The sequence below is a fragment of the Berghia stephanieae genome, chromosome 6 (assembly GCF_034508935.2).
Source record: "Berghia stephanieae isolate SIO BIC M18660-M18661 chromosome 6, UCSD_Bste_1.3, whole genome shotgun sequence".
Lineage (NCBI taxonomy): Eukaryota > Metazoa > Mollusca > Gastropoda > Nudibranchia > Aeolidiidae > Berghia > Berghia stephanieae.
This window is the reverse complement of record NC_088365.1, coordinates 31818404-31846268: the sequence shown is the minus strand read 5'-3', so window position 1 is coordinate 31846268 and position 27865 is coordinate 31818404. Positions and strand designations below refer to the sequence as shown.

At 35.9% G+C, this 27865-nt stretch overlaps 3 protein-coding genes across 10 annotated transcripts in view; 2 read left to right on the top strand and 1 right to left on the bottom strand.

The window, feature by feature from the left end:
* LOC144974868 (SLIT-ROBO Rho GTPase-activating protein 1-like) overlaps window positions 1-27865 on the top strand; it is a 231729-nt gene that overhangs the window by 36811 nt on the left and 167053 nt on the right. For 3 of the 8 annotated variants that reach the window (XM_078918279.1, XM_078918280.1, XM_078918278.1), the window contains exon 1: window positions 8547-9004. The exons of 4 other annotated variants lie outside the window; for them this stretch is intronic. In XM_078918279.1, the coding sequence (XP_078774405.1) occupies window positions 8965-9004 (40 nt within the window). In that variant the 5' untranslated portion in view covers window positions 8547-8964. Of the gene's footprint in view, window positions 1-8529; window positions 9005-27865 lie in introns of those variants that run through there. One more of the 8 variants, XM_078918281.1, reaches the window with a different exon arrangement.
* Window positions 512-3080, top strand: LOC144974871 (uncharacterized). The gene is made up of 3 exons (XM_078918287.1): window positions 512-684; window positions 1149-1217; window positions 2591-3080. Exon 3 carries the CDS (start codon window positions 2658-2660, stop codon window positions 3009-3011), a length of 354 nt encoding a protein of 117 aa, XP_078774413.1. The 5' UTR covers window positions 512-684; window positions 1149-1217; window positions 2591-2657; the 3' UTR covers window positions 3012-3080.
* LOC144974861 (uncharacterized) lies at window positions 17088-26924 on the bottom strand. Its single transcript, XM_078918234.1, has 5 exons — window positions 26341-26924; window positions 25832-25918; window positions 24608-24669; window positions 23574-23790; window positions 17088-21648 (listed from the first exon to the last, which is right to left on the bottom strand). The coding sequence occupies exons 1-5, from the start codon at window positions 26402-26404 to the stop codon at window positions 19634-19636; spliced, it is 2445 nt and encodes an 814-aa protein (XP_078774360.1). The 5' UTR covers window positions 26405-26924; the 3' UTR covers window positions 17088-19633.

Below are 27865 nucleotides of genomic sequence, written 5' to 3'. Positions count from 1 at the left end.
TTGTAAAATTTGAAACAAATGTGTAGTTGTAAGAATATAAGTCAATGTTTAGATCTGGTCATGACGCGCTTACTTCGATCTACATTGTTGTGTCTCGGGTGGGGGTTATAACAGGCTGGAAACTAAGTTGGCAGTGAACACTGAAACAGTTCCAATTGATATATAATTAAATAATGCATTGATAGAAATTTTCCCTGTGTGCTCGCTTTCTTGTATCAAGTCATGTAAAAAAAAACCCAACTTGATGTCTTATTAATATAAATAAGTTAAGTAAGAACACCACTTGACCATAACGTTCTCCATCACTATCACTAACCTTTTCTCTGTCACCATTACCTACAGTCACTGAACTCACACTCTGATCATGACCATCATCACCATTGTCAACAAAAATGCTTTAACTTTTACCTTTAATATTATCATTGTTGCTGTTATCGTCACTTACTTTTAATGAGTCTTTGCTCATCTCGTCTTATCATTTGTAATGGTAGACCTAATCACTGGGTTTTGATATTTCATACACAGAAAATCACAAAGAGACAACAAAGTATCAGAATCTCCGAAAGAGGATGAAGATAATGAAGTAAACAGGAAACACGACATCTTAAAACCAGAAGCAGAACTTGACCCGAGTGACCCTGATTCTATCAGAAATCCTTTCACTGATAGTTCCTCTAGTGAATGGTATGTTTTAAAAGTAAAATAATTGGGTTTGCTAACCTCATTATTTCTTGAAAATTAATTATCTACTCTCCTGGAATGATTCAACATTTTTTAATTACTAAGAGAAATCACGTTGACTATAATATTGATATTGATAATAATTTTGATGGTTAGTGGTCAGACTAATGACCATGAGCAATATGTGATTTTCCGTCTGGTCGGTGTGACCTTTTGAGACACTTAACATTTATTACGACATTCATCACAGATGTGAATATGGTGAGAGTACTACACTACCATGAATATTGTGTAAGTTTCCAGGAAGCTGTTAGAATAAATTATATGTTCTGTGGTACCTGTTCCTTCTTTTTTTATGTAGAAAATTTTTTTTTATTTTAAATATTTTATTTGTTCAATTGTTCTGTAAAGGAACAAATACAGATTATTATTATTATATATATATATATGAAACCATTTTCTTCCAGGGAGCTCAATTCCACCGATGAAGAAGACATTAAACTTTCAGACGAAAAGATATCAAATAAAAGTTCAAGGTAGGCAAATGGGGATTTGAAAATTCTTAGTCCAGTGTTAATCATATTGCTAAGTAAATAAAAATTAAATATATACATAAGCTCCGGAAAGGCTAGTCCAAAACTGTGGGTTAATCCGAATGCAAAAAAAACAAACCCAACCTATTTCTCTATTGTATTGTCTATAGTGAATAATCTGGAAAGACGGTTAATCTGAGGTAATTTCTTGTTCCCAAACATTTCGTATTAAGCATTGTGACCTCCATTCCAATCAAAATGTCTCATTATAATTGAGATCTCATTTTAACTGATCTCCTATGAAAACAAAGTATGGTAAAAAGAATAAAAAAGGTTGCATTTATAAAGCGCTTATCTACGGTCTAAGCACTTTACAATGACAATTCACTTTCCCCAATAAACAGCAAACATGTAACACATAGGACAAGACAGGCGACCTGTTAGGTGCGTTACAATTTAATGGGACAAAGGCAGAGCTGTCTTAACTGCCAGGTACTCATTTACACCTGAGTTGAGTGAGCTATTGCATTTAAAGGACACAACGCCCTGACAATAATTTCTGGGAGACAAGTTTTTTGTCACCCATCCGTTCACCCATCATGTTCAATATGGCTTGACTATTCCAATTGATGAGACGTGGTTCCACTTCGACCACTATTATTACAACTACTACAATAGATGCCGGATTCAAGCACGGTGTTTGTGAGGAGAGAAAAGTGTGCTTGAATGTGAAATTGACTTTATATTGTTATTTATCTAAAAAAAAAGGGTATTTTTTTAACGCCCCTTTAAACACAGAATAAGTTATATAAAAGTCGACACCTCCAATTTAAAGTATGTGTGCGATAGAACTATGGGATACAGCCGTGAAAACTCTGGTTTTGAGAAAAAAATTCCACTGTGGGATTTGAACCCCTGCCCTCGAGGACCAAAGGCGAGTGACATAACCATTTGGCTTACTTATTTCTGTCTTATTATGATACACGTCTTTTCTTTATCTCTGGTCTTTGTAGACGTTTGCTTTGTGTGGTAATGTTTTTTATCTTTTCTTTTCTTTTTTATTTGCATGTGTGTGTTTGTGCTCTTGTAAAGGCGTCAAAATGAGGACATCCATAGGTTACACAAGCCACACAATGAGGACATTTTCAAATAGAGGTCCAACATGTGTGGAATCCATTGTGATGGTGGGTGGATGGGGTGAAAAAATGAAGATAAAAAATTGCCGACCTAACTGACTGCTTTTGGCTAGAGTGTAAATTCATTGAAATGTTCATGTAAATTGTATCTTTTCATGAGTGGACTGAGAAAAATAAGAAAATCGGACTCCATTTTCATCCAGCCACATTATAATTGTTCTATTTCTTCTTATTTCTCAGCTACCCGGTGGATCAACACATCAGCGATTCTTGCTCCTCTTCTGGAAGTGCAAGCCCTCAGTATCCCATGCTGTTCACAACAAACACGAACGCTCCACCGATTGATATACAGCCACAATTTAAGAAATGGAGTAAATATCATTCATGTTTTTATTGTGATAAACAGATTATCAAAATGGCTAGACATTTAGAAATGAAGCACAAAAATGAGTTATCTGTTGGCCAAATATTGTCATTGCCAAAAGGGTCTAATGAGAGAAGGAAAGCTTGGGTGAAGATAATAAAAGAAGGAGATTACAAACATAACTTTGATGTATTGGAAAAAGGAGAAGGTATATTGATTCTAAAATATCAAGGAAAAAATGTACAAGTTGATGCACTTGTTCCCTGTCCCACTTGTATAGGCTTATATCGCAAATAGAAAGTAGCAGCTCATTCCTTAACCCGCTGTACAAGAAAACCTAGACGGGCCTATAGGGAAGGGAGTCTTATGTTACCTGTACCAAAGAATGTTTCAAAGTCCTTGTGGCAAAATGTCTTACTAAAGATGAAAGATGACTCGATATCCCGAAGGCAAAAAGCGATGCATTGATTATTGCATTTGGAGAGCGAACATACCACAAACGTGATGTTGAAGAGCACACTGCTGGCCATATTAGTGGTAGAATGAGAGATCTTGCGCGACTCGTAATAGATTTAGAAGATTGGTCAAATGGAAATATTAAATCCCTCACAGATGCTCTCCTTGTGAAAAACTTTGACACCCTTGTCGAATCTGTCCGCAGTGTTGCAGAGTATTCGGATGAAACACATTCATTTGGGAAGGGTTCCCTTGCTCTCAAGCTCGGATTCTCTGTAAAGAAATGTGCATTCATACTGAAGTCACATGCCATCCAAAAGAGTGACCAAATGCAGAAAGATAATGCTGATAATTTTTTATCCCTTTTCACTGGAAACTGGTGTGATCACATTTCATCATCAGCAAGCCAATCACTAGAAAGAAGGAAGTTCAACAGCCCCCAACTACTCCCTTGTTGTCAGGATGTAGAAAAACTGTACAGTTATGTTAAGAATCTAAAAGTGGGTGATTATCCCTCTGTAGCAAAAGCAGCTTTGTGTGAAATTTCTCTTTTCAACAGAAAAAGAGGTGGTGAGGTTCAGCGTTTGACTCTAGAGAATTTAGAAATGGGCAAAAAAAATCAGGAACCCGTTGATGATGAGATCATTCAATCTCTTACAGAAACAGAAAGAAGACTTGTTCAAACAGCCACTCGCATAGAAATCAGAGGCAAATTCAATCGCCGGGTAGCTGTACTACTGACACACTCAATGTTGACCAAGATTGACACCATCATGAGGGAAAGAGATAGATTATCAATAAAGAGCAAATACCTCTTCGCTACTCCAAATGGAGAGGGGCCATATTGTGGAAGCGATGTCATTAGAGTTATGGCAATTGAAGCTGGTGTTTCCAATCCACATATTTTTACCTGGACGTCTTTAAGAAAACAAGTTACAACCATATCCAAAGCTTTAGAAATTTCTGACACTGAACAAGACCAGTTAGCTCAATTTCTGGGACATGATATCCGCGTTCACCGCGATTTTTATCGCTTACCTCATGACATTCTCCAAAAGGCCAAAGTGGCAAAAATACTTATGAAAATCAACGCTGAGAAAAGCACTTCTGTGGAGGACTACTCACTGGAAGGAAATTTTGAATTGGAACCAGATAACAACAGTAGCTCAGGAGAGTCAGATATGGATGAAGAAGTGGAGAAATGCCAAAAAGACACAAGAATTAGGGCCAAGTGAGATCAAGGAGCCATACGCTATTGTAGACAGATATGAACGTGTGGGACTGAATGAGAATTCCTCTGATACGAGAAAAAGTGGGAAAAGGCATAAATGGACACAAGCAGAAAGACATGCAGTTCTTTAACACCTTTCGGTATTCATAAGAATGAAAAAAGTACCCGGTAAAGCAGATATTGAAAGAGCAATAAATCAAGAACAATGTCTAAATGCAAGGTCATGGCGAAATGTTAAGGATTCTGTTACAACGAAACAAAAAAATCTGTAGGAAAGTATTAGTCCAAAAATAACAGTAACCTACATGATTGATTATATCAAATCCATATAAAAATTGTTGTCACTTTCTTTTTTAACCTCCTCTTGATATAAGAAATATTGTGTACATGATATCTTTCAGATATCAATGACTCTTACGATGGCTGAACATGTCTGTCTATAAAATTGCCTGTTGCTAAAGAAGATTTTTTTTAGCTAATGGATGATTGTTATGAAACTCAAACATAGTTTTTATTCAATAGTGTTTTTAATGGACGATTGTGTTTTATATTTGTCTTGCTGAATGAAATGCACTATCACACATAACTTTTGTGGTGACATGAGTACTTTTAAAATTATTTCCTTTACATGATAATTTGTATTGCTATGTGGTCTAGAGGTTAGCAACACGACTTCTGATCCAGTGTTAACTGAAGTCATGGATTCAAACCCCATTGAGTAGTTGAGTCCTTGATCGGAAAAAGCGCTTAAATCCCATTTTCTCATCATACTCTGGTGTAAAATGAGTATCTCGCTGTTAACAATGTTGTCAATGTCCCGAAAACTAATGTTCGAGTCTAATATGCTGCATGACTCGCCCTTTGTGTTGAGTGTTGTTGTGGCTGGGGACCCATTGTAAAGTGCTTTGAGCACGTTTAGTGGATATTGTGTTGTATAAATGCTCTCTTTTGTTAATAATTTTATATATGATGAATTGTTAAAAATGACTGTTTGTAATCCAAATGCAGTCACCTGGGCTAGTCTAGTAAAAACTTTATTGTACCATTGTGGTCTGGGGATTTATTGGGAATTACAAAGTGTAAAACATGTTGATTTGTTCTTGTCTCTTTACAAAGAATACAAGGCATGTATATACAAGAATGGAATGAAGAGGTGGCAATTACAGGTTCATTTAAACTTTTCAAGAACATCAGGTCATAATTTAAATATGAAGAATACTTGAATATGGTGAACATGTCTCACTGTATTTCTATCACAAAAATTAGACTTAGTAAGTTGGCATTAGGGAGAGGCTAAATAGGCGACATTAACTTGTTCATTGGCCTTGTATGATTAATACTGTTGAGTGTATTTACTCATGGAGCCAGTGAAGGAAGGATACAGTGGGCTGAACACCTGCTTGTCTATTTTTCCTGTTCCATAGTAATCTCCAACTTGCACTTGACCTTGTCCTTTAAATGGTACTTAAGGTTTAGTGCACAGTTGACCACTACACTGCAATAGACGGTATTTTCAGGGGTTGGATAAACAAACAAGTTTGCATTTGTTTCTAATAGAACGAGGGAGATGGGGTAAAAATAAGTTAGAGAAAAAAGTATATATGTGAGCTTTTTGGGATTATTGAATATGGATATTGGCTCTTATATAACCTAATTTGTGTTGAAAGCGCCGTTAAAACCCCACAAACAAACAAACAAGAATATGAATATCACTGTCTGTTAGTTTTTCCTCGAATGTGAATGAAAGAAATATATGTTGTCTAATTCAATGTTGATTAATCGGTAATCCTAATATTCACAATTTCTTACGACTTATGAAAAGTACTGAATTTAACACTGTGAAAAGGTTGGAAATGCTATGTTTTAGAATTCTCAATAAATATGGAAGGGAATTGATGGCAACAAGAAATAAAGTACCGAAGATTTCTAATCAAGTTAAAATAGAAAATTAATCTGAGTACATGAATAGTAAATAAAAGTGATATACCATTATCATCATCATCATCATCACCATCATATTTTTTTTTCACAAATGTTTTTGTTATGATTATATAGATTGTATTTGAAAAATTGGTTGAAAACCTAATAAAAATGTTATTTGTTAAAATATGAATCATGATGCCTACATTTCTTCACTTTTTAAATGATTTGTATGATTTAGATAAATGTAACTCAATGCACTTTCTGTGTGATGGGATGAACTCAAAAAGGATCATTTTTAAATTTATTTTCCCCCTGGCCTCTAACCCTTACCGCCATGGTTAATGCTGTTACTTGATATATAAATCCAATTCAGTGTTACTCATTTTAAACTTGAATTTATTTTTTACCTAAAGTAGTAGCTTTCATTCGTCCATCAGACTTTTATCATACCCTTTTCTGGTTAGTATTAGTTTTATTTTTACTCATTCTTTCATCAACCTTAAATGTTATTATTAAATGTATTCTATCCTGATCCTAAAGAGGAACACAGGTGAACACAGGATCCTATATTCCCCATAAACTTACTTGTTATGCTTACATGTAGCTTATAATTTTTGTTGTGTATTTTTCTTTTATATTTGATCTTTATACATCATGAATCGGCATTCAAAGCTACTAAAATTATCTATGATTTGAACCCTCGAAATATTATTTGGTTGGTTGTGTATCACTAACAATCAAGTGAAATTTTCTTGGTTCATGATAAACATGACAACACTTATTTAATTTAGTTTCGTGAACATTCCCAATCAACGTAATTGTAATTAATACAAAGTCAATCGAAACGTGTTTAATAAAGTTTCATTTAAAATTTATTCTTGCCTTTTGATGATTATTCAACAGTTGTGGCAATTTTTAAAATGTTTCATTGTGGTTTGTTTTGTCACACGTCTATGATTCATGATGGCGTTTTAAGTTTGTTTCATACAGTGCACCATGCCTGGAGAGGTCACGTTTAATTGGATGGAGGTTGTATGCAATCAGTAGGGTTGTATCGCACTGTCCCATACAAATCCACCAATTGCACATGCTTTATCAGTGCCTGCTCCCATATTGCTCATGGGGAGATTTTGTAGCTGGATTATAGAAAAACAAAATGGGTATTTCAGTTCTCTTCACAAAAATTGCAAATAAATTTGAGAGCTGTTTGAAGTTTTTATCAAAAGAACAAACAGTGCTACTGGAGTTTGGTTAGATCCAGCTCGGCTTGTACAAGATGCATTGTGCTGATGTGGTCCTGATTCAATACGACTCTTACCTGTCTGGAAGCAAATTTGTGCATGTATTGGATTTGAACCTCTATAACTACTATTAATAATTTGTACAAGTTAGCTAAAGGCAAATCAGTGCCAGAAAGGCACAGAGAGAAGGCATGTTGAGCTGGCATTGGTTTCATTTGATTTTTTTAAAAATCCTTTTTCTTTAATCTTCATCTACTATTCATTACCATATCGCTTAATATGAGATGCATTGTACTTATGGGGCTAATGGGCAGGTGATTGGACTATGGATCAAGCGGTCCAAATTCGAACCTGGCTAAGTCCATTGCAATTTTTCAAGAAAATTTACTGATTGCTCCATTCAACCTAGGTGTAACAAGTACCGGTTTTGTTGGGGGAAAGTGTCTCTGCGATAATACTAGCATCCTGAATCCTATTGAGAGTAATGCATCATTGGTGTCTTACTTCATTCTTACCCAAACTGGAATAAGCTCCAACTCTCATGAGTCTTAGTTACCAAGTTATGGTAATGGGTTTTTTTATTCTATGACCTCAATCTGTTCTCACACAAATCATAAGGCCTCATTCCACATACACACTGGTTACACATTACCCATCATTGGACCTCCTTTGGCCACATGTCCCCATTTTGATTCGTGGCAATATAAAGCTTCAAATAATATTTAACTCAAATTTAAAGTTGCAGTCATCTTGTGGATCATTGCTTCTTGCCAGAACGTCTTATAAAAACTGTTTAAAGCAGTTCTTTCTATAGGGCCTCATTGTGCGTTTGAATGACACAGACCTCATTTAAGGCCGAATACACGTATGTGTGGTGTGTGTGTGTGTGTGTGTGTGAGTCAAAGTGTATGGTCCGTGAGTTTCGTGTGTGACATTAAGACCCTGGTCCGTGTGACTAATGTGTGTGTGCTATGTGTCTTTGTCGATATCAGATCTGTTCGCAAGCAGATTGTTTTTCCTAGTTCGTGACACACTTACTTAATCAGTAGTTTAGATTGCAAGTGTGAAAATTTGGTTTGTTATAAACCTGTGCTGTGTTTATAATCTGACGTAGGGGACTCAAGATAACACCATAACACATTGATATTAATTTTAAAAAACATTACCTATAAGTTGTGTTAGTGGGCCTTCACTAATCAAATGGAAATTAAACGTACTTCAATGTGTTCAGCATAGCAAAGCAAAATTGTTCGACATTGTGTGCTGTGTTTTGTTATTTGAAAGAATTCGTTAAGCTTTGGAATAGTTTGGAATACGCTAAGTTCTGGATATGATACACAATAAATCCTGTGCTTATTTGGAATTTTATTTGAAGACACAAACTGATTAATATTGGAAAATGAGTCTCATCCGGGATTCTTTACGGATGAAGAAGAAAGGTGAGTATTCTTAGAATTACCCCTCCCTCTCTCTCTCTCTCTCTCTCTCTCTCTCTCTCTCTCTCTCTCTCTCTCTCTTTCTCTGTATATCTATGTGTCTCTGTCTGTATCTATCTACCTACCTATCTATCTATCTATCTATCTATCTATCTATCTATCTATCTATCTATCTATCTATCTATCTATCTATCTATCTATCTATCTGTCTGTCTGTCTGTCTGTCTGTCTACCTATCTATCCTCCTCCTCTCCCTCTCCTTTTTACTCTATTAACTCCTCTCTTCCTCCACGACTGTCCATCTTGATACGGACTATATCTTCACACCCCCCCCCCCCCTCTTCCCCTTCTTCCCTCTCACCCTTTACCCCAGTCCTCCTTCCTTCAGGGTCCATTTCAAGGTGTTGCTGTCAATAAATTATTATGTTGTAATATTTAATTTTATGAAAAAATAAGAGATTACATAGACCTGTAAATTCTCAGTCAATTAACTGAAATCAGTCAATTTGTCAAATTCAAATATTTAAAAAAGGAAAGAAAGAAAGAAAGAAATAAAAAAAAGAAAGAATTCACAAATCGTAGTCGAATGACCGTAAAATAATTAGGAGTGTTCCACAGCGCTACGCATAGCTCATGGGGACCGTTTATATTAACGATGTATATATTGCCAAGACAAAGCGACGCTTTTTATAAAAGGCGTGTCTGAACACTTCCCTGGGTATTTTCACACATCCTTCGTTAAATTATTTTTTCACTTTCCAATCCGTCGTGATCCCAACTGTAGCCAATTTTAACTGAGCCACCGAGCGATAAATTTCACTGTTTCATCTAAGCCAAAATTGACCACATTTACCCTTCGAGTCTCAAAACTATGATAAAGTAAATTGCGAATGCCGCAAGTCCGTTATGTAGACATCTTCAAATCGAAAGGTAGGATAGATTGCTACAAGCACATTTCGATTGCCTCACGTTGTAAACAAACTGGTTGACCGTTTCTTCACTGATTGAGTACCTGATCATAAGGAACAATGGTAAGTAGCCTAATTAATTCCCGTGCAAATCAGGACGTTTTTTGGCATTGTTTTGCTCAAGCCCAAGCGAGCTTGCTGTTTTGTGGCGATTTACCTTCATTTCGATTCCTTGAATTTTTCCGCTACGCCTGCCGAAGTTTCTTCTTGATAATTCACTTCTACTTAATAATTCAGTGTATTGGCCAGAAGTCATATTTATTTAAGTTTTTTTTTCTCTGTCATTTACTGATTGAAAATCAAGTTTGCTCATTGCTACATTATTCTAATGTTCTCACAATGGCTGAGCTGTTCGTGGATCGCAATTCAGACTTGTCGAGCATCGATAAAGATGTGAGTCCCGTGGTGAGGAATAAATTCAATTGGTCATGGCTAGAAGTTAAAGATGATAATGGTGATTATTTTTCTATGTCAAAAAAATTCAAGAGGCAGGAATATGACTTTGATGAGGTCATCTTTACCTATATGAATGACATGCTTATTTAGCATTCCTTCTACATCAAATTATGGCAGTCATACTTCCAGTAAGAAATAACACCCACTATTTTGATATATTGTATTTATCACTCTCCTCTCCAATGATGCCCTTATTTAAAAAAATAATAATTGAAGCTTCAGTTTGTCGAAGAGTTTCAGTCAATTTTTATAGAGCTCATTTACAGGTCTAATTACAGCAGCGTAATGTTAATTTCTCAATGGGTGGTGGCTATTTTATTTGATTGATTTTATGATATTTCCCGTATAAGATTAGTTTACTTTTTTCCCTCTCGGTTCCTGCTATTATTGTTAACCGTTTCCATATTAGATAGTATGCGCTTGGCTAAGAAGCTCACAACATTGCATTCCGGAAGTATAACGGACCAACACACAAAACTATATGTAACCGTGAACGATTCTAGTTAATACAGTTTAGTAAGAATTAGTCATAAACGCGGATGGTAAAAAACAATAACAAAGACCTGAGTGACATCAACTTTGTTCTATCTATCTGTATATCTATATATATATATATATATATATATATATATATATATATATATATATATATATATATATATATATATATATTAATGTACATTATGTCTGCCTGTCTGTCTGTTTGTCTCTATCGCCCATCTGACTCTGTGTGTGTGTTTGTGTGTGTGTGTGTGTGTGTGTGTGTGTCTATGTAGCGTGGTTGTGCGTGTTACATACATTTAATACGCGATATTGGATTGTACTTTGAGTGTTCCGGGAAAAAGACGTTTAAGTAGGTATGTATCAAATGCCACTATTAGTGTTTAGCTTTTGATAAGTTTGCTAAGTATTATTAATAAACGTAATTAATTGGTCTTGCCAATCTCTCTCTCTCTCTCTCTCTCTCTCTCTCTCTCTCTCTCTCTCTCACACACACACACACACACACACACAAACAAACACTCACAATATACATTACACTTTGTGTCTTAACCCTGGAAAGCTGCCGAAACAGCGCTGTAGGCATACACAAAAGAGGTGGGAAAAAATTAATAATATTTTTGTTACCATCCACGTACCTAACTATCTGTCAGTCAGTCAGTCAGTCTGTTTGTCTTTCTTGCTTAATATCCCTCAATTTCCATTTTTTAATATTTTTTAAAATAGATTTTAAATGAATTTTTATTCTTTTTTGTTGTTGTTGTAATTGGCATCCCAAGTAGCATCGCTGGTACAACTCATTTATAACATGTGATCCAGAGTGAAAAGGGTTTTAATATAAAATATATAAATCCTCATCCAATCTCTCTCTCTCTCTGGGTTTGAATGTTTTGAAATCTTTATTAGCCGTGGCTGGTGATAGGACTGGTGGTATTGATTGCTTGCTTTTAACTCGGCCTTAGGGGAACACTCTCACGTCTACTTTTGTCACAATCTCTCCATCTATCATTAATATGGCCGTTATATTTTATACAGTATTATTATATATTCATTCTTTGGTACGTCTATATTGGAATTGATTACCGACAACTCGTACTCACCGACTCAATTTTCTGTTTTACCTCCCTTATATCAATTATAGATTTTAAGGCCAATATTATTTCCCCTTTCGTGGAGTAGGATTGCTTCCTGGGATCACAAGGGGTTACTCTCTCTCTCTCTCTCTCTCTCTCTCTCTCTCTCTCTCTCTCTCTCTCTCTCTCTCTCTCTCTCTCTCGTATTTTCTCTGGGATGGACTGACAGGTGGTGGACGACGATAGATGGGTGTGTATGATTGTCAGATTAATTTTGAAAAATATGCCCAAAAAAAAAAAAAAAAAAAAAAAAAAAAAAGTAATTGAAGAATGCCAAATGATATCAAAAAACCATTATGCTAAAATACACGTAAAAATGAAAATCGTTTGAGTTACGTAATGTATCGGTTGAATAAAAATGCAACCCTTATATTGTTCGTTTAATGATGAAAATGTGTATATTTTGTGAATTTAGTTATGCTATGTCTATAACATTGGTGGAATTAAGCGATTTGTAAAAGAAAACAAAAACAAACACCCCCCCCCCCCCCCCCCCCCCCTCTGAAAATGCAAAACCACCCAATCCAATATTTGCCTTCCAAGCAAAAAGCTTTAAAAATAACAAAACAATCAACATTTTGGAATTTGACATTAAAGACACGAAATTGGCAATCATGTGGTTGAGGGAAGAGCGCGTGGCAGAAGAAGGGAAAGGAAATAACTAAATAAATGATAAAAAGAATAATTTATAAAAATGTTTTCAAGATAAACCGACATGGATGGGGTAGTGAGTAGTGCGGCGCTGAGGACCGGACCGAGGACCGGTCCCACGGTCTTTTAGCTGTGAACCGTGGTCCAGTCCCAAAGAGGAAGACCGCCGGCGGTCCTCACTTCTTATCACCTTTCAACGGTCTCGCGCCATACTACTTCCCCAGCGATTCGTTGCCTCGGTCCTTTGCCTATCTTCCACCAATCACCACCCATCCCACTTAATTAATCGCACCCACCCCCCTTTGCCATACACTAAACGACACAGACGACCATAGAGGCAGACGACCACCTCCCTCCACTCCGCAAACCGCCCTTTCGTGTGTGAGATGGGGGGAACAGGAGGCGCACGCCTTGGACGATTCCATTATACGGGGTAAATTTCAAAATTTACTACACCATAATGATCGCAATGACAATGATCTATGATGAAGGCATGACCCCTCTTCTCTAATGGGTTATTGTTTGAAATGTATGTGACTACTAAAGATGTGTGTGTGTGTGTGTGTGTGTGTGTGTGTGTGTGTCGAACCTAGCAAGTTGCAAGTCTGATTTTTTGTTTTCTTTTGTCCATCTCTTGTCGCCACTCCTTTCTATCGCATTGTTGTCATTTAAAATAATACAATAATATTAAAATTTCGTTTGGTGTTTTAACTAATCAAGTAATATGAGTTTCATTAGTTTCTTCCGTCCAAAAAAACCAGTTATAACGTCTGTATTTTTAAAAGGTCCAATAGAATATTTGGGGACCCCGATAGCTCAGTTGATAGAGCACTCTCTTTATACGCAAAGGGCCAGAGATCGATCCCGGGTGCAGTCGATTTTTTTCTGAATCCCTGTCTACTCAGCAATGAATGGGTAGCTGAGTTTGTTAGATCTGGCGAAAAGTCACCATCGACCCCTCTTATCACCTCATCCACCCCCTCTTATTATAACTTCACGTCTCTCTCTTACTCTTCAATGCTCGCTGCCCTCTAATGTGTGTGTGTGGGGGGGGGGGGGGGGGGGGGGGGGGGGGGGGGGGGGGGGGGGGGGGTGGGAGTTGCGTGTGTGTATCAACGCCACGAACAACTCGATCAACGCCTTGGGCGATGCCATTATCTCCGTTAATGGGGATAAATTTCAAATTTTATTAAATTATCGAAGTAACAATGAAGTACGGTGAGCAAATAAAGAAGGCATCACCCCTCTTCTCTAATTAGGTTACAATTTGAAATGAGTGTGACTACTCCGTGTGTTTTACTCCTGTAGGCCACGGTTTTCATCGTGTAGCGGTCTTTAACGGTTCAAGAATGAACGGACCGGTCTAGAGACCGGTCCTTGCGGTCTTCATTTCCCAAGGACCGTAGGACCGTGGTCCTTAAGCTTGCCAAGGACCGCCCCGCACTAGTAGTGAGTGCGTCTCTGTTGTGAAATGGATGTTGACGTTTGTGAAGAGAGAGAGAGAGAGAGAGAGAGAGAGAGAGAGAGAGAGAGAGAGAGAGAGGGGGGGGGGAGGCGACTGGGGGTATTGAAAAGTAAAAAAACAGAAAAAGAAAACAAAACTAGAGGATTTATGTAGCGCAATATCCACTAAACGTGCTCAAAGCACTTTACAAGGGGATCCTAGCTAACAGTTACATTTATACGTCTAGGACGAGACATGACCATAGAGTCACGATTCCTCCATGATTATTACTGGTTCAAGACTTGTTCTTTCTCTTCTAAGCCCCATGCACATTAATATTATAATGTGGAGCTAAATGTTACCGAGGGTGAGCTTTGTGGAAGCGTTGTAAAGGTCACGCATTTTCGTTCTTGATGTATGTTGATGTAATGTGTGCAAACGCATAAACAAACATGCAGTGGTGTTTTTTCTCTCGTTTTTTTTTTTGTTTTTTTTTTTTTTGTTTAATTTTGTTGAAAATGTTATAATAATATAATGTTGTATCATCCATTCGGCATTTGACTGTTTCTCCATCTTGTAAAACTAAGAATATTCTATCGCTACTTTAAGAAATTAACTCAATTGACGTGCGCATATTAGCATAAATGAGTAAATAAGTACACGCCGAACCCAAGGCATTGGGACAAAAACCAATCTGCTAACTTAACGTGTAGACAACGTTCTCTCGTATGCATATCAAATGTGAGGCGTGCTTGACTTAAGAAGAAAAAAGAAAAGAAAAGAAAGAAAATAAACAAGTAACAAGTGAAATAAGATGTGCACAATAAAGCTGCGATTGTGTAGCAAGTCACGATCATATATCTTTGGTCGACTGTTGCAGATAAGTTGACTTTTACATTAGACGACAAATGTTGTTGTTGTTGTTGTTTGTTGTATTTTGTGTCGTTTTATTTTGTCATTGTTATTTGTTGTTGCTGTTTTTGTTGTTGTTTTTGTTTTTGTTGTTGTTGATGATGTTGTTGAAGCAGGAGTAATTTTAGCTGTACCATTATGAATAAATGAATAAATAAATAATTGTATAAATAAGTAAATAAATAAATAAATAAATAATTGAATGAATGAATGAATGAGTGAATAAAAATAAATGAATAAATAAATAAATAGGATAAATAAATTGGATAAATAGATACATTATTAAATGAATAAATACGATCTTTCGCCGCCTTCAACGCGCCTCACAAGGCAAAACAAATTATGTCAGAAATGTTTTCTTCTGCCGAGTAAGGTTGGGATGAGAGTGGCATAATTTGATAAAGAAAGAGATCCGAGTAATAAATATATATATATATATATATATATATATATATATATATATAAGTATCAATCCACTATTAAGGTGACCACTGTGAAATGCACCAATTGGAGGACCAAGCATATGTCTTGTTCAAATTGATTAAACTGTTCAATCTTTGTTCAAATGAGTATAGTTTGATTCCCTACAATGATTTATGAACACAATTCTGATGCTTGATGATCACAATGGTATATAGAAAATTACTCGGTCCCCCTAATGTTTTACTAAGTGTTTCTGTAGCTTTAAGGAGACATTTGGTAAAAACATGTTTTTAGGGAGACCACATTAAAAAACCCTTTTAGGGAGCCCAGTATATGTTTATATATGTGTATACCTAAGAGTGCATTTTCAAGTGAGCTACCACCAAATTGTCTAAAATAAAGTAAGTCCTTAAGATTAAGAGCTTCATGGCCATAGTGTCGAAGCTTATCCCAGTGTGCGTAGAGTGAAGTGGCCGAGCAACGCATTTACTAACTCCTGGGAAGGTCCATCCCTCAGAAGGGGCGCTCAGGGAAATAACCTGGGACTCAAACACGGCAAAAAATATTCCCAGTTGCTCCGTGCGCCATTGTTTTTGCAGTCCCCGACCCCTTTAGAAACCTGACGACCCAGGTTAAGATCAGAGATAGAAGGGACCAGGCAGAGGAGTTTATTTGTTGTTGTTGTATACCACTGAATGGACTTGGTTTGTTTTGTTTTGTTTGTAAGGGTTTTACGGCGCTTGCAACACATTAAGGTCATATCAGCGCCAGTAAAAAGGAAGAAAATGGGATAGTAAAAAGTTCTGGAACTACAATTAGAGCACCCAAGAAAAAGTAAGGCAAAGGGGATTTGTTTCAAATAGGAAACAGTAGATTCCAAGAGCCCACTATCAAAGTACTTAGTTTGAGATCACCTAAACGTCTCATTCAGACACAAGCACAGGTCCCAACAAAGAGGGATACACTCAAATGTTTACAAAGCATAAATAATATGTAAACAAAACAATAAAGAGCATAACAGACAGATGATTTACAAGGGAAAAATATAATCTCCCAAAACTCGAACTATACATTTGACTGTTTCCCTCCCAGCCAGGTCCTGGACAAAACCAAGTAATCCCATCCCATCCCGAGACAAAGACAGAAAACAAGTTGGAAAACAGACATAGGGGGATAGAAGACGCAACGAGTACGTCCCTGCCCATTATGGGAAGTCGGGAACCCCACCCAGTGAGTGAATGGAGTTGGATGGATAGGACAGCAGATCTGATGGACACAATGAACGGCTTCAATCAACATCTCATTCACTTTAACTTGCACAATGCTTGCTTTGGTTTCGTGGTAGACAGTTCGTCTGACGCCCGAGTTGCCAGGGTTCGAATCCATATTTGTGGCGATGCAGAGTCATTGTAAAAGTCTCATTTACAGTCTCACTTGTGTTAATTGGAGTACGTTACTGAATTGTAACAACGTTGTTCGTGTCCATATAAATCTACTACCAGCTGCACGTTGAGCTCATTGTGGGTTTTATGATACATCAAGCTCGTGTAAAATTACATTTACATTTGACCGAAAAATGATACATAACGATAGAAGTCTACAAATCATATTGCAGGTTTATTTCAGTTCCAAAAGCCATCACAAACATTCATCCACTGTATCACATAAGTCTTTGGTCACCAAATAAAAGCATGAAGTTTGCTATGTGTACAGTGCAACATAAAAGGATAGAAACAGTTTTACTGATAAAACCCTCAAATGATAACAAACCAATATGTTGTTGCTGGTAAGTTGCTTAATTGCATTTGTTAAAAAGCATAAACTGTGAAGCAAAAGTGTTGAAAATCGTTTGAATAAAGTTTAATGCAAAAAAAATAATTCTTAAGCACTTTATGCCGTTCTAAGCTGTCGTTGCTGCATTTTTTTTCATTATTAATTATTATTATTCTGATTAAGGATGAGGGGATAAAGAAAGAATGAAATTAAATGCACAGAGGTGTCATTTCTTGACAGTCACCTCTAAAGATTGCAACTCTTAAAACTATCATAAAAAGAATAGTGAAATTTTACATTAGGTATCTAGAAAATGCTGAACATAAAGCTACATTGGCCAATTAAGTTAGGGTTAGTAGAAAGACTTTTTATTCTGCCATATCTGATTCTTTCAGATAGTTCTACATAGCTGCCAACTTTTCAAAAATAAAATAAGGAACGCTCATTTTGCCCGGGATGAGGGGCGATGTGTGCCGAAGCCCCCCCCCCCCCCCCCCCCCCTTCATCGAATCGCAACATATAAAAGTCAGCCTTTTTAATTACTATTACTAACACTAACAAGTTTGAGATGACAGAGGCTAGTCCAAATGTTGCTCAATTATCGGGTTTAGTACCAGCACATTTGAATCGTTAAAATGACACTTTCCACAATGATTGTTGTTTTGTTTTTAAGGGTTTTACGGCGCTTGCAACACATTTAGGTTATATCAGCGCCAGTAAAAAGGAAGAAAATTGGATAGTAAAAAGTTCTAGAATTACAGTTGAAGCATCCAAGAGAAAGTAAGACATAGGGGAACTGGGAACAAATAGGGATCAGATGTAGATTCCAAGAGCGTATCACCAATGTACTAAGTTTGAGATCACCTATAAGTCTTATCCGGACACAAGAACAAAATCCAACAAAGAGGAACACACTCAAATGCTTACATTATACATTAAAAAATAACAAATATAGTAATAATACATAACAGAGAGATGATTTACAAGGAAAAAAATATCATCTCCCAAAACAATAAATATGCATTTGACTGCTTCCCTCCCAGCTAGGACTCCGGCGAGGGCCAGGAAAAAAACAAGTAATCTCATTCCAAGACAAAGACTGAAAGCATGTTGGAAAACAGATATAAGGGGATAGAAGACACAGTGTGTACCTCCCTGCCCGCTATGGGAGCTTTCCACAATGAGATCAAAATTCAGAACGGACAATATAAAGAAAGAATTCAACTGCCTCAACTTTGATAAGGACCAATACACAAGAAGCACGATTGTAAAATAAATGAAATAACTTAAGATGGTTAGAAATGCATAACTACCAACCTGGTACATCACTTGAGAGGGCGTTTTGGGGTAAAAATTAGGTGAGTTCAGATAAAAAGTAGACGATTGCATATATGTTTTCTTTCATGCAACATAATGGTCTTTAAGTAGTATACTATAATAGTAGTTATAGTAAAATGCACCTCTAAATATTAGAGAATTCCTACTTCTTTACTTTGACAAGATAAACACACCTAAAAATGGAGTATACTTATTTTTCTTGAACCTAAACCGTTACAAAAGCTTGCTTGAAAAAAAAAAATTAAAATCAGATGAAGATGTTTTTAAAGGGATTAAATTTATATATTTCATAAATTAATAAAGGGAAATAATCATTGTCATCTTTAATCAATATAAGCAATTGATTTTCTTATTGAATACCTTCCAATCAAAAAGGTGGATTTAATTTTATTCTTAATTAAAATAATATTTGTAACAAATAGTGAAAGTATCAATACTGTCTTAGAATATTCAAAGTATATCGAGGCTAACATCCATATCCTATGCAAATCTCCAATACATTATGAAAGGTTTGAGTAAAATACAGGCGTCATATAAACGAATGGAACTTTTTTAATTGTTGAAAATCATTTATGTTAGAGGCATAATTCAAATTAAAGAGCTACACAAATGGAGATTATGCTCTCACTGGACACCAATAATAATGATAATAATAATAACAACAATAGTAGTAGTAGTAATAGTAATAATAATGGATCAATAATAATAATTCATTAGGCTCACATGGCTTTTTTACCACAAATTAGTCAAAAATTACAAAATACGGATTTTGAACTAAAAATAAGCACTTACGGACTCAGGAAGTCAAATACGGAACAAATCCGTTTTTAACAGAACGGTTGGCAGCTATGGTTCTACAAAGCATTTGTCTCTCAAGCTGAGCAAATGAATGTTCATATAATATAAAAAAGGATATTGCAATGATGAACAGATTGTACTATATAAAGATAAAACGTTTTTGTAAACCCCCAAAATATGTCAATAACACTATACAATACAATGAATGTAATACAAATCAAATTCATGATTGTCATTACACCGATTGAAACGCTCTTTCCCTTCTATATTTATTTCTTTCATTAAAAATCTTTGTCTTCACCAAACTAATTAGTGTACCTTCAGGGATTCCTTTTTGTGAAAATACCCTGTGGTGTTTTAAGAACAGAATAATTTCAGACTTTCTAGGTAATGATCCCCTTGAACCATGTGCTGAAACATCTTCGACAAAGTTTTTAAAATATGACTTGACTCTATCTGTATCCTCATCTGACCATGACATGTATCTCCGATTTTTGCTTGAATTCCTCTTGGGTTCAGTTTGTTTTGAAGAACACGTAAGCTGATTTGGCACTCCTGCTTCACCATCAAATATTTCTTCTTGATTTGCAGCTGTTACTATGGATGTTCCAAAATTTGCATTTGAGTCTCTATTCACTACAGAGTCATTTGTTTCAATGTTACAATTTCCTTCCCCAGTGACCGATGCTGAGTTATCAATTTGACCCAAAAAATGACCAACTTCTGTTATTTCTCGTATTGCAAGTGGACACTGATAAATGTTTTGATTGATTGATTCACTGTGTCCCATATGTCGATAGAAGACATCTCTCTCGTGTTGTGGGACATCAAGTAAGGCAAATAATGTCGAAGCTCGGTGCCTGAATTTATCAGCTATTAACAACTGGGGTTTCTCTAAATCCTTTACTAAGGAAGTGACATATTTGATGGCAATGTAACCACTTACATGATCTTTGGATATTCCTGTATTTGGAAAAAGAAATGGGTTGTCTGAAATATCAACAGCTTTACGCTCCTGTGCAAGTTTCCTTAAAGGCTGAATTGTGTCATTGGGTATCAACACAGGGACCAACATCTTGCTTCCCTTTCCAGACTGATAGGCCAGCTTATACTTCTCAAGTAACGCTTTTTCCAGAGGATCAGTGACATGTTGTACAAGCTGGGGATCAACCCATACACCTGAATCTGCATCATTCCAGTCTTTTAACAACATCCTTGCGGGTTCTCCGCCTCTCCTCGCATTAAACATTGTAAGCCTAGCTACGATGACATTGCGAAGCCTAACAAACATATGTGAATCAAATAATTGATAATCATCCTCACAAATACGGACCATCTCTTCAGTAATAAATTGCCGTAGCTTCTTTATATCATTCTCTAATGGCATCTCTTTGGGTTTTCTCAAATTTGTTCTCTTTGCTTCACATTGAACTCTGGCTGTAAAAAAAATACTATCCCAATTATAATCCAGGACAGCTTTGAACAAATCTATCTCTGCGGATTCTTCCATTTTGTTTTGCATTATATATTCCCCTTTTAAGAAATTAATTAACTTTTTCAATATAAATCCAATTGAAAGCTTCAAGCCTGCTTTCAATGTCCCATCCTCTTTCAAAGTCATTTCAGAAATGGTTTGCGATATTTCATTAAAGTTACAACGCTTCACCACGTCCTCTCCAGAGAAAGAAGGTTGATTCGTTCTCTTCCTAGTTTTTAAAATCAAATTTCCTAAGATGCGTAAATCACTCATTATAACTTTTCTCTCCTTCTTTGAACTTTTACTCCACAATTTTGTTCCTAACAATACTATAGCTTTGTCTGATCGACACAAATTTCCCACTTCATCATTCCGAAATTTGTCAAGAATATTCTCCTTTATTTCTTTACTTGCATTGGGAGCCACGGGATAAAATTTTACAACCCCAGTACACAGAGCATGCTCAGTACTACATTTCTTTTTGTGTTCATAAACCCTTCGTCCAGAGTAAAACCCCTTACAGCCAGCACACATAACAACTTCATGTGACCCTTGTGCTCTCTCACGCATAACTATTGAATTGTTTCTAGTGTTTGAATAAAAAATGCCCTTTTTCTTGAGATAATCCATTGTTCTATCCCTTTCCTTTATAGGCTGTTTCATGGCCTCTGTAACTTCTGTCTCATCTTTGTGTTTCCTCATCAAATGCCTTGAGAGTTTTGTTTGCAACTGTCCACAGTATGGACAGGGTCTCCTTGGCTTTTTGTATTTCTCTGGAAAAAAAAAGAAGAAAATAAAGCACATCATGCTATGAACTATGAAAATAAATCAATAGACAGATCATATGCACATCAGCTACATGACAGCGATAGAGAGGAATAGCATTCCAAATATTTAAGGCCTGGACAAGTAACTGTCATAATTCCTTCTTGTTATATACTTTTCTACCATCTATTCCTTTGGAAGAGGTATGTTAGATTTGTGGAGACCTCTGCCACATAACAAATCCAGTGAAAAGACGCCATATTTTTGTTTTGAAATAGAAATAAATAGATCAATCCACCCACTTCACTGGGTTCAGGGTTCCCTCTTCATTATAATCAAAATATGAACATAAATCGGAATAGTAACACATTGAAGTCTCATCTGAATACATAGATTGTCCTTTGTTGTTTCAGCGAAAAATCAGACAGAATGTCAAAAGAATTTTAGGTTTTTCCCCAACCACCCCTTGGAGGTATCAGTATCAGCGGAATGGTAAGCGTCATGTTTTTTACGTTGAGCAACAAAATTTACTCCAAATGCTTCACTCGACCCAGGCGGAAAAGCAATCAAGAATAGACCCAAGTCCTATCCAAAGACTAACATTTCATTTAAGTTTATTGTAGGCCCTTGGCCAATCGACAAAATTCAATTCACATAAATTATTTACAACAATCAGAAATTAATTATATCAATAATAGTAATAGAATGCAATGAAGGCAATATCATAATAATAATAATAATAATAATAATAATAATAATAATAATAATAATAATAATAATAATAATAATAATAATAATAATAATAATAATAACAGTAGCGGCTATAAGTAACAATTAATATAGTAACAAAAGTAATAATAGACTATAGTTCATAGTCATAACAATGACTTTCTTTGTCATTGAGGGAGTGAGAAAACATCACCGGCTGGCAGAACAAACAGCCGACATCAATCAAACGTCCTCCAGACCGGTTGAGCATCGGCTTCATTAATTCCTTAAAGACTTCCCCCCAACTGCCTGAACGATGCTGATGCCCAGACAACTTAATCCTGATTTATATTTTGTGGGAATGAAATATGACATGTATATGCCGGAAATATTTCAATAACAAACACACTGTTCAGATAGAAAATATTTGAGTCTTGCCTTTGTTAATTGATACAGGTAAGTTAGGAAAATAAATGCTAGTAAAAACGATCAGCAAGTTCGTGAACACTGCTTCTCAACTCGAACATATGTTTTCATCAAATCTACACACATCATGTTGTGAGCTGAATTTTAATGATCTCAGTTGTCATTGAAAGGAAACCCAAGAATTTTAGAATAAAGAAAAATATTGAACCTGGAAGTCAAAAGGGTTTGTAGCACAGCAGGCATTATCAAAGTATAATTTTAGTACCGACAAATTAAAAAGAAAATGTGCTTTTCTTTAAATGCTCCCAATCATCATATACTGTTTAGGTTGCAAGATTAATAAAAATGTTATCTACTCTGATTCTCGTTAAGTTTCCAGCTGGTCTGTGAAAAAAAAGCCTTAAGCATCATAGAAATACAAAGAAACAGTTTTAATATATAGATGGGTTGTAACAAAAAAAACCATTTTAACACTTACAATACAAGCAATTTAAGTCTATTACAGACAAAAAAAAACCCCAATAAAATAAACATGAACATTTTTATGGCTGGTTTCACTGATATCACTCACACATTGGGGTTTCAGATTCTAAGATGTCCACCCTATCAAATTTGGATTTGTGCTTGTTATGTAAATGGTAGCGTATTTTGCGACGCAGCACTGCCAAAACAGAAAAAAAATGCAATAACACAAATGCAGCACCATGGAGGGGGTGGAAGTTTTCTTTTAAAAGGAATGGGTAAATTAAAATTGATCCCACAAATATCAAAGGAGAAGAATGACAAAAAAATGACTCACCATTGCACGTAACACGTTGGTTTGCAAGTGTATAGCATTCGGGTTGAACCTGGGTCCCAGACTGGCAACGAGGTTCAGTCTGTGATAGTTGTGGATGAGGCTCTGACTGAGTTGGGGAATGAGCACTAGGTTCCAAAGACAATGATGTACTCAGCATTGGGTACCTCACAGAGTACGTAGAGGAATCAGACTCGGAGTCAGCAACAAAATCGGGACCCTGTATATTTTGTGGAAAAGATGACAGATCAATCAATTTATTCATGTTGACAATAAACATGAAGAGCCATTGTTTAATAATCCAACTAAACAATTAGCTGGTTAATAATGCAAGTATAATAAAAAAGAGTTGAGAAAGGCAGACATATTGTCTAAGTATTTAATATGTTCAACTGTGCTTGGATAAATATAGATACACCAACCAGGGTTTCAGTAAACCGTTTTTAACCAACTCTTTAAATCCTACACCAGGACCAACAACTACAAAACAATTTTTTATATCACTACGATTCTGGACATATAAACGGTTGTCATTGCAACAATATGAACTTCCTAACCTTGCAACTGCAATATAGTTAACAAAAAAAGTTGATAAACATTACGATGCAAGAGAATTTGGACAAAATGCGAGATCAAAAGTATAATCCCAACAGAAGCTATTTTAATTTTTCCTGGAAACGCATCATTTTCACATTTTGTCAAATAAAAAAACAAACGACTTCAAATGTGAATGGCTCATCAATGAATATCACTTCAAAATATAACGAGGAAGGTTTAAAATAGTGTTATTGTTGGCGAAGTCCACTGCAAAGAAAAATTTTTAACAACAAAAAACTAGGAGATCTCACTGGTGTAAAACAGTGTTGTCCTTGTCCTGAAATATTGTATTGCGCCTAACAGACTGCAGGTCTCATCTTTTGTGGCAAATGTGTTTTGTCCACCACAAAATATGTTGATGTGAAGCATTTTGAGCATGGTGCCAACTGTGGATAAACGCTATACAAATGTTATGATTTTATTTTAATGTACATACTTACCACAAATGAATCATGTGATATGGAACTTTGTTCTGCATCACTTTCAGGCTCTGAGTTGGAGTCTATATAGAAAATAAAAACAACAAAAAAAAAGCTGAAGACTATCATGTGCAAGTTTTTCTCTAAACTCTTAAACAAAAAATCATGCCATCTTGTGCTGTAAAAGGATTTTTTAAAAATTATTTACCTTATGACTATTGTCCTTTGGAAAAAAAAAGAAAATTAAGTCCGAAACCTTCTGGCTATTTTCTTTTAAATTTCAAGAACGTCAGAGTTGGCAAGGGAGGACGGAAATATAATTCCAGAAACCAATCTGTCTATAATCATATCCATATGATAGTTTTTCGTTCAAGATTCAGGTACAGTCCACTTAGGATAATCGCAATACCTTGGGATCATCGAAAATGTTGGGATTAACCGAAATTCAGTTTCCTGTCCACTATTTCAACATTTTACACATTTATTGTCAACTCAAACCAGTAAATAATATTCTTAGTCCACCACATACAGAGCAATTTGATTGAAACAAAAACCATATGGCAGCCCCGTGTAGATTTGTCAACCAAAAGCAGCTATGAAGCAAGCCGATATCTTATTCAGATTGGAAGAAGTTTCAATCTTTTTTCTCAACAATTCAACATTTGTCAGAGTTAAAGAGATTAGCCTTAATGAGAGACAATAAGCTCTCACCAAACTCGTTGGTCACAATGCACAGTTGTTAATCCTAAAACAAAGGATATCGCTCAGTCTCTCTTTATAACTGTCATTTATAACCTGTTGTCAAGATTATGACCAGCCCCACCCCTCTTCTATTTAATGGCCACCGATGACGTCACAAACCCATACTGCAGAGCCCCGCCCTCTTTCGACTCTAACAGAGTGGTGACACACTACTGTAGCATTAAATCCTGCTCACTCTCGATTCTTCAACCTGTCACGATTTCATCCATGATGAAATTTAATCATGATATACTGTTTGATTTCTTGAATTTACCACTTTTTAAAAAACCGAAGTTTGTTGCAATTAACCAGTGACTTTTATATAGAATTATTTCCATTGCTTAGGAAATATTGTGATTAACCGAAAGTTGCGATTAAACGAGTTGCAATTATCCGGAGTGGACTGTAATAGTATTACACATCATGACTCAAAAAAAAAAAAAAAAAAAAGCAAACTATGTGTACCTAAATGTTATTCATTTCCTCATCAAATTACATTCTTACCATTAACATCATAGATCACATCAAAAGGGTTGTCTGGATTGACAGCAAGACATTTTTCAGGATTTTTAAAGCTCAAATCTCTCTGATCTGAAGTTACAAAAGAAATAGCATATTCTCAACATTAAACTATGATTTTGTGATGGCTGTGATATGGCATACTGTATGCATAAAGCAAGATGCAAAGACAGGTTTAAGTTTAAATTATTTTATATTCTTTTCAAAAATCCATTCTAGTTTTGCCAAAATAAAATAAACACGAGAAGTGTTGAGTTGGATAAAGCTAAAACTAAAAGTAGTAGGTAGTAGTAGTAGTAGTAGTAGTATAAACGACAGATCTTACTCACTAGTGTGAATCTACAGTCTACAGAAGTTCCCGAATTATCTGACTCCACTTCCAAATGACTGACTGACAAGTGACAATCATCAATCGGTGTGTGTGTGATTGTGATGTCTACCCTATTGAAAATCTTAAATCAACAGTGATGTAATAAGAATGGCCAATAACTTACCATTTAAATTATCTCGGTGTCTCTTCAATGATGCCTCCAGCATCAATTTACCCCACGATGCCATAGACGTCTAGTTTGGAACTCAGCAAGTGACGAAAAAATACTTGCGGCTATAGAGAGGACGTCCGTCGGCCACTCTCTCCGCAAGTCAATTGTCAGTGGTTATCAGATAATCATTGGTTCTTGAAAAATATAGAAACACAGCGGTTCATTTAAAAAGACTCTTTTGTAGATCAAGATATAATGTTAGGTATTGCACTTTAAAATCTCTTCAGACATAGAACGGGTCAACTTGACGTCTAGACCAAATCATTTCGAAGATCGATATGGCAACAGCAACGCCTGGAATGGAGGATTTAAATGCGGCATCTGACGATTCTACTGCTATGACAGAAGATGCTCCATTTCACGACGTCGAGATGGCTTCAACTGGCATCAGGCATCAACATGCTACTCAATAATGGGTTTGATGAAGCGTTTGACTAAGAATTAAAGCTGATAACTGATAACCACCTACCTACTACTGACTTGCGGAGTGAGTGAGTGCCGAGTGCCTCTTTATGCGCGAAATTGACTAAACATACGTTTCACGAAAAAAGAGTTACTATGTTTGCTTGTCTCTTGTCACCAAGATAAGAATCCGACCAAGATTCGATAAATCTGTTTCTAAAAATAGATTATAATTCGTATATCTTGTTCATTCCTCAGTTCATCAACTTTCACACAATTTTATATTAGGTTTTCATTACTATAAAAATCCATATAATGCTCTAGAATTTTAGAGAAAATTTCGGAAAGATATATTGCCTCACTATTGAAATATATCGATGAAAACACTGGTACCCCTATTGTACTTTTTTCAGGCGGTCACCTTATTGACCAACGTGAAAATTTAGGCATAACTCTTCTTACTGTGGTGTTTAACAAATAACTTCAATACTATGATTTACAATTATATATCCTTGACGGTTGGGTTGACAACTTTAAACTAAAAATAGAAAAGTGAATGTGCTAGAGGTCAAATCAATAGGGGGACCGGATTTTGGTCTCCCTATTGGTAAAGTACTGTAAAATGAACTAATAGGGGTACCAAAAGTCTCCCTATCCGGTATTAATACATATATATATATATATATATATATATATATATATATAATATATATATAAATAAACCAATCTAAGATATTAATTGAAATGTAATAAATAGAATAGAATGAATGAATGAATAATAAAAAAATTCCCTTTATTATATCGACGAGGAAATTCGTCTTTAGGGGATACCACCATCAATAACCCAGATAAACTGGGCGTCAGCCGCAGTACAACACCACAAAGTGAGCAAAATTAGAGAGTCAAATTTCGTCTCAAAGAAGAGGATGAGAAACAACATGGTTCCATCCCGAGTCCTTCAAATGTAAATGTAGTGCTAAATGCACTCATCTGTCTCATTTCGTAACACGGGCACGGCATAGAAACCAGTAGAGAGAGAGAGAGAAAAAAGAGCAAAATGATTCGATAATTATAA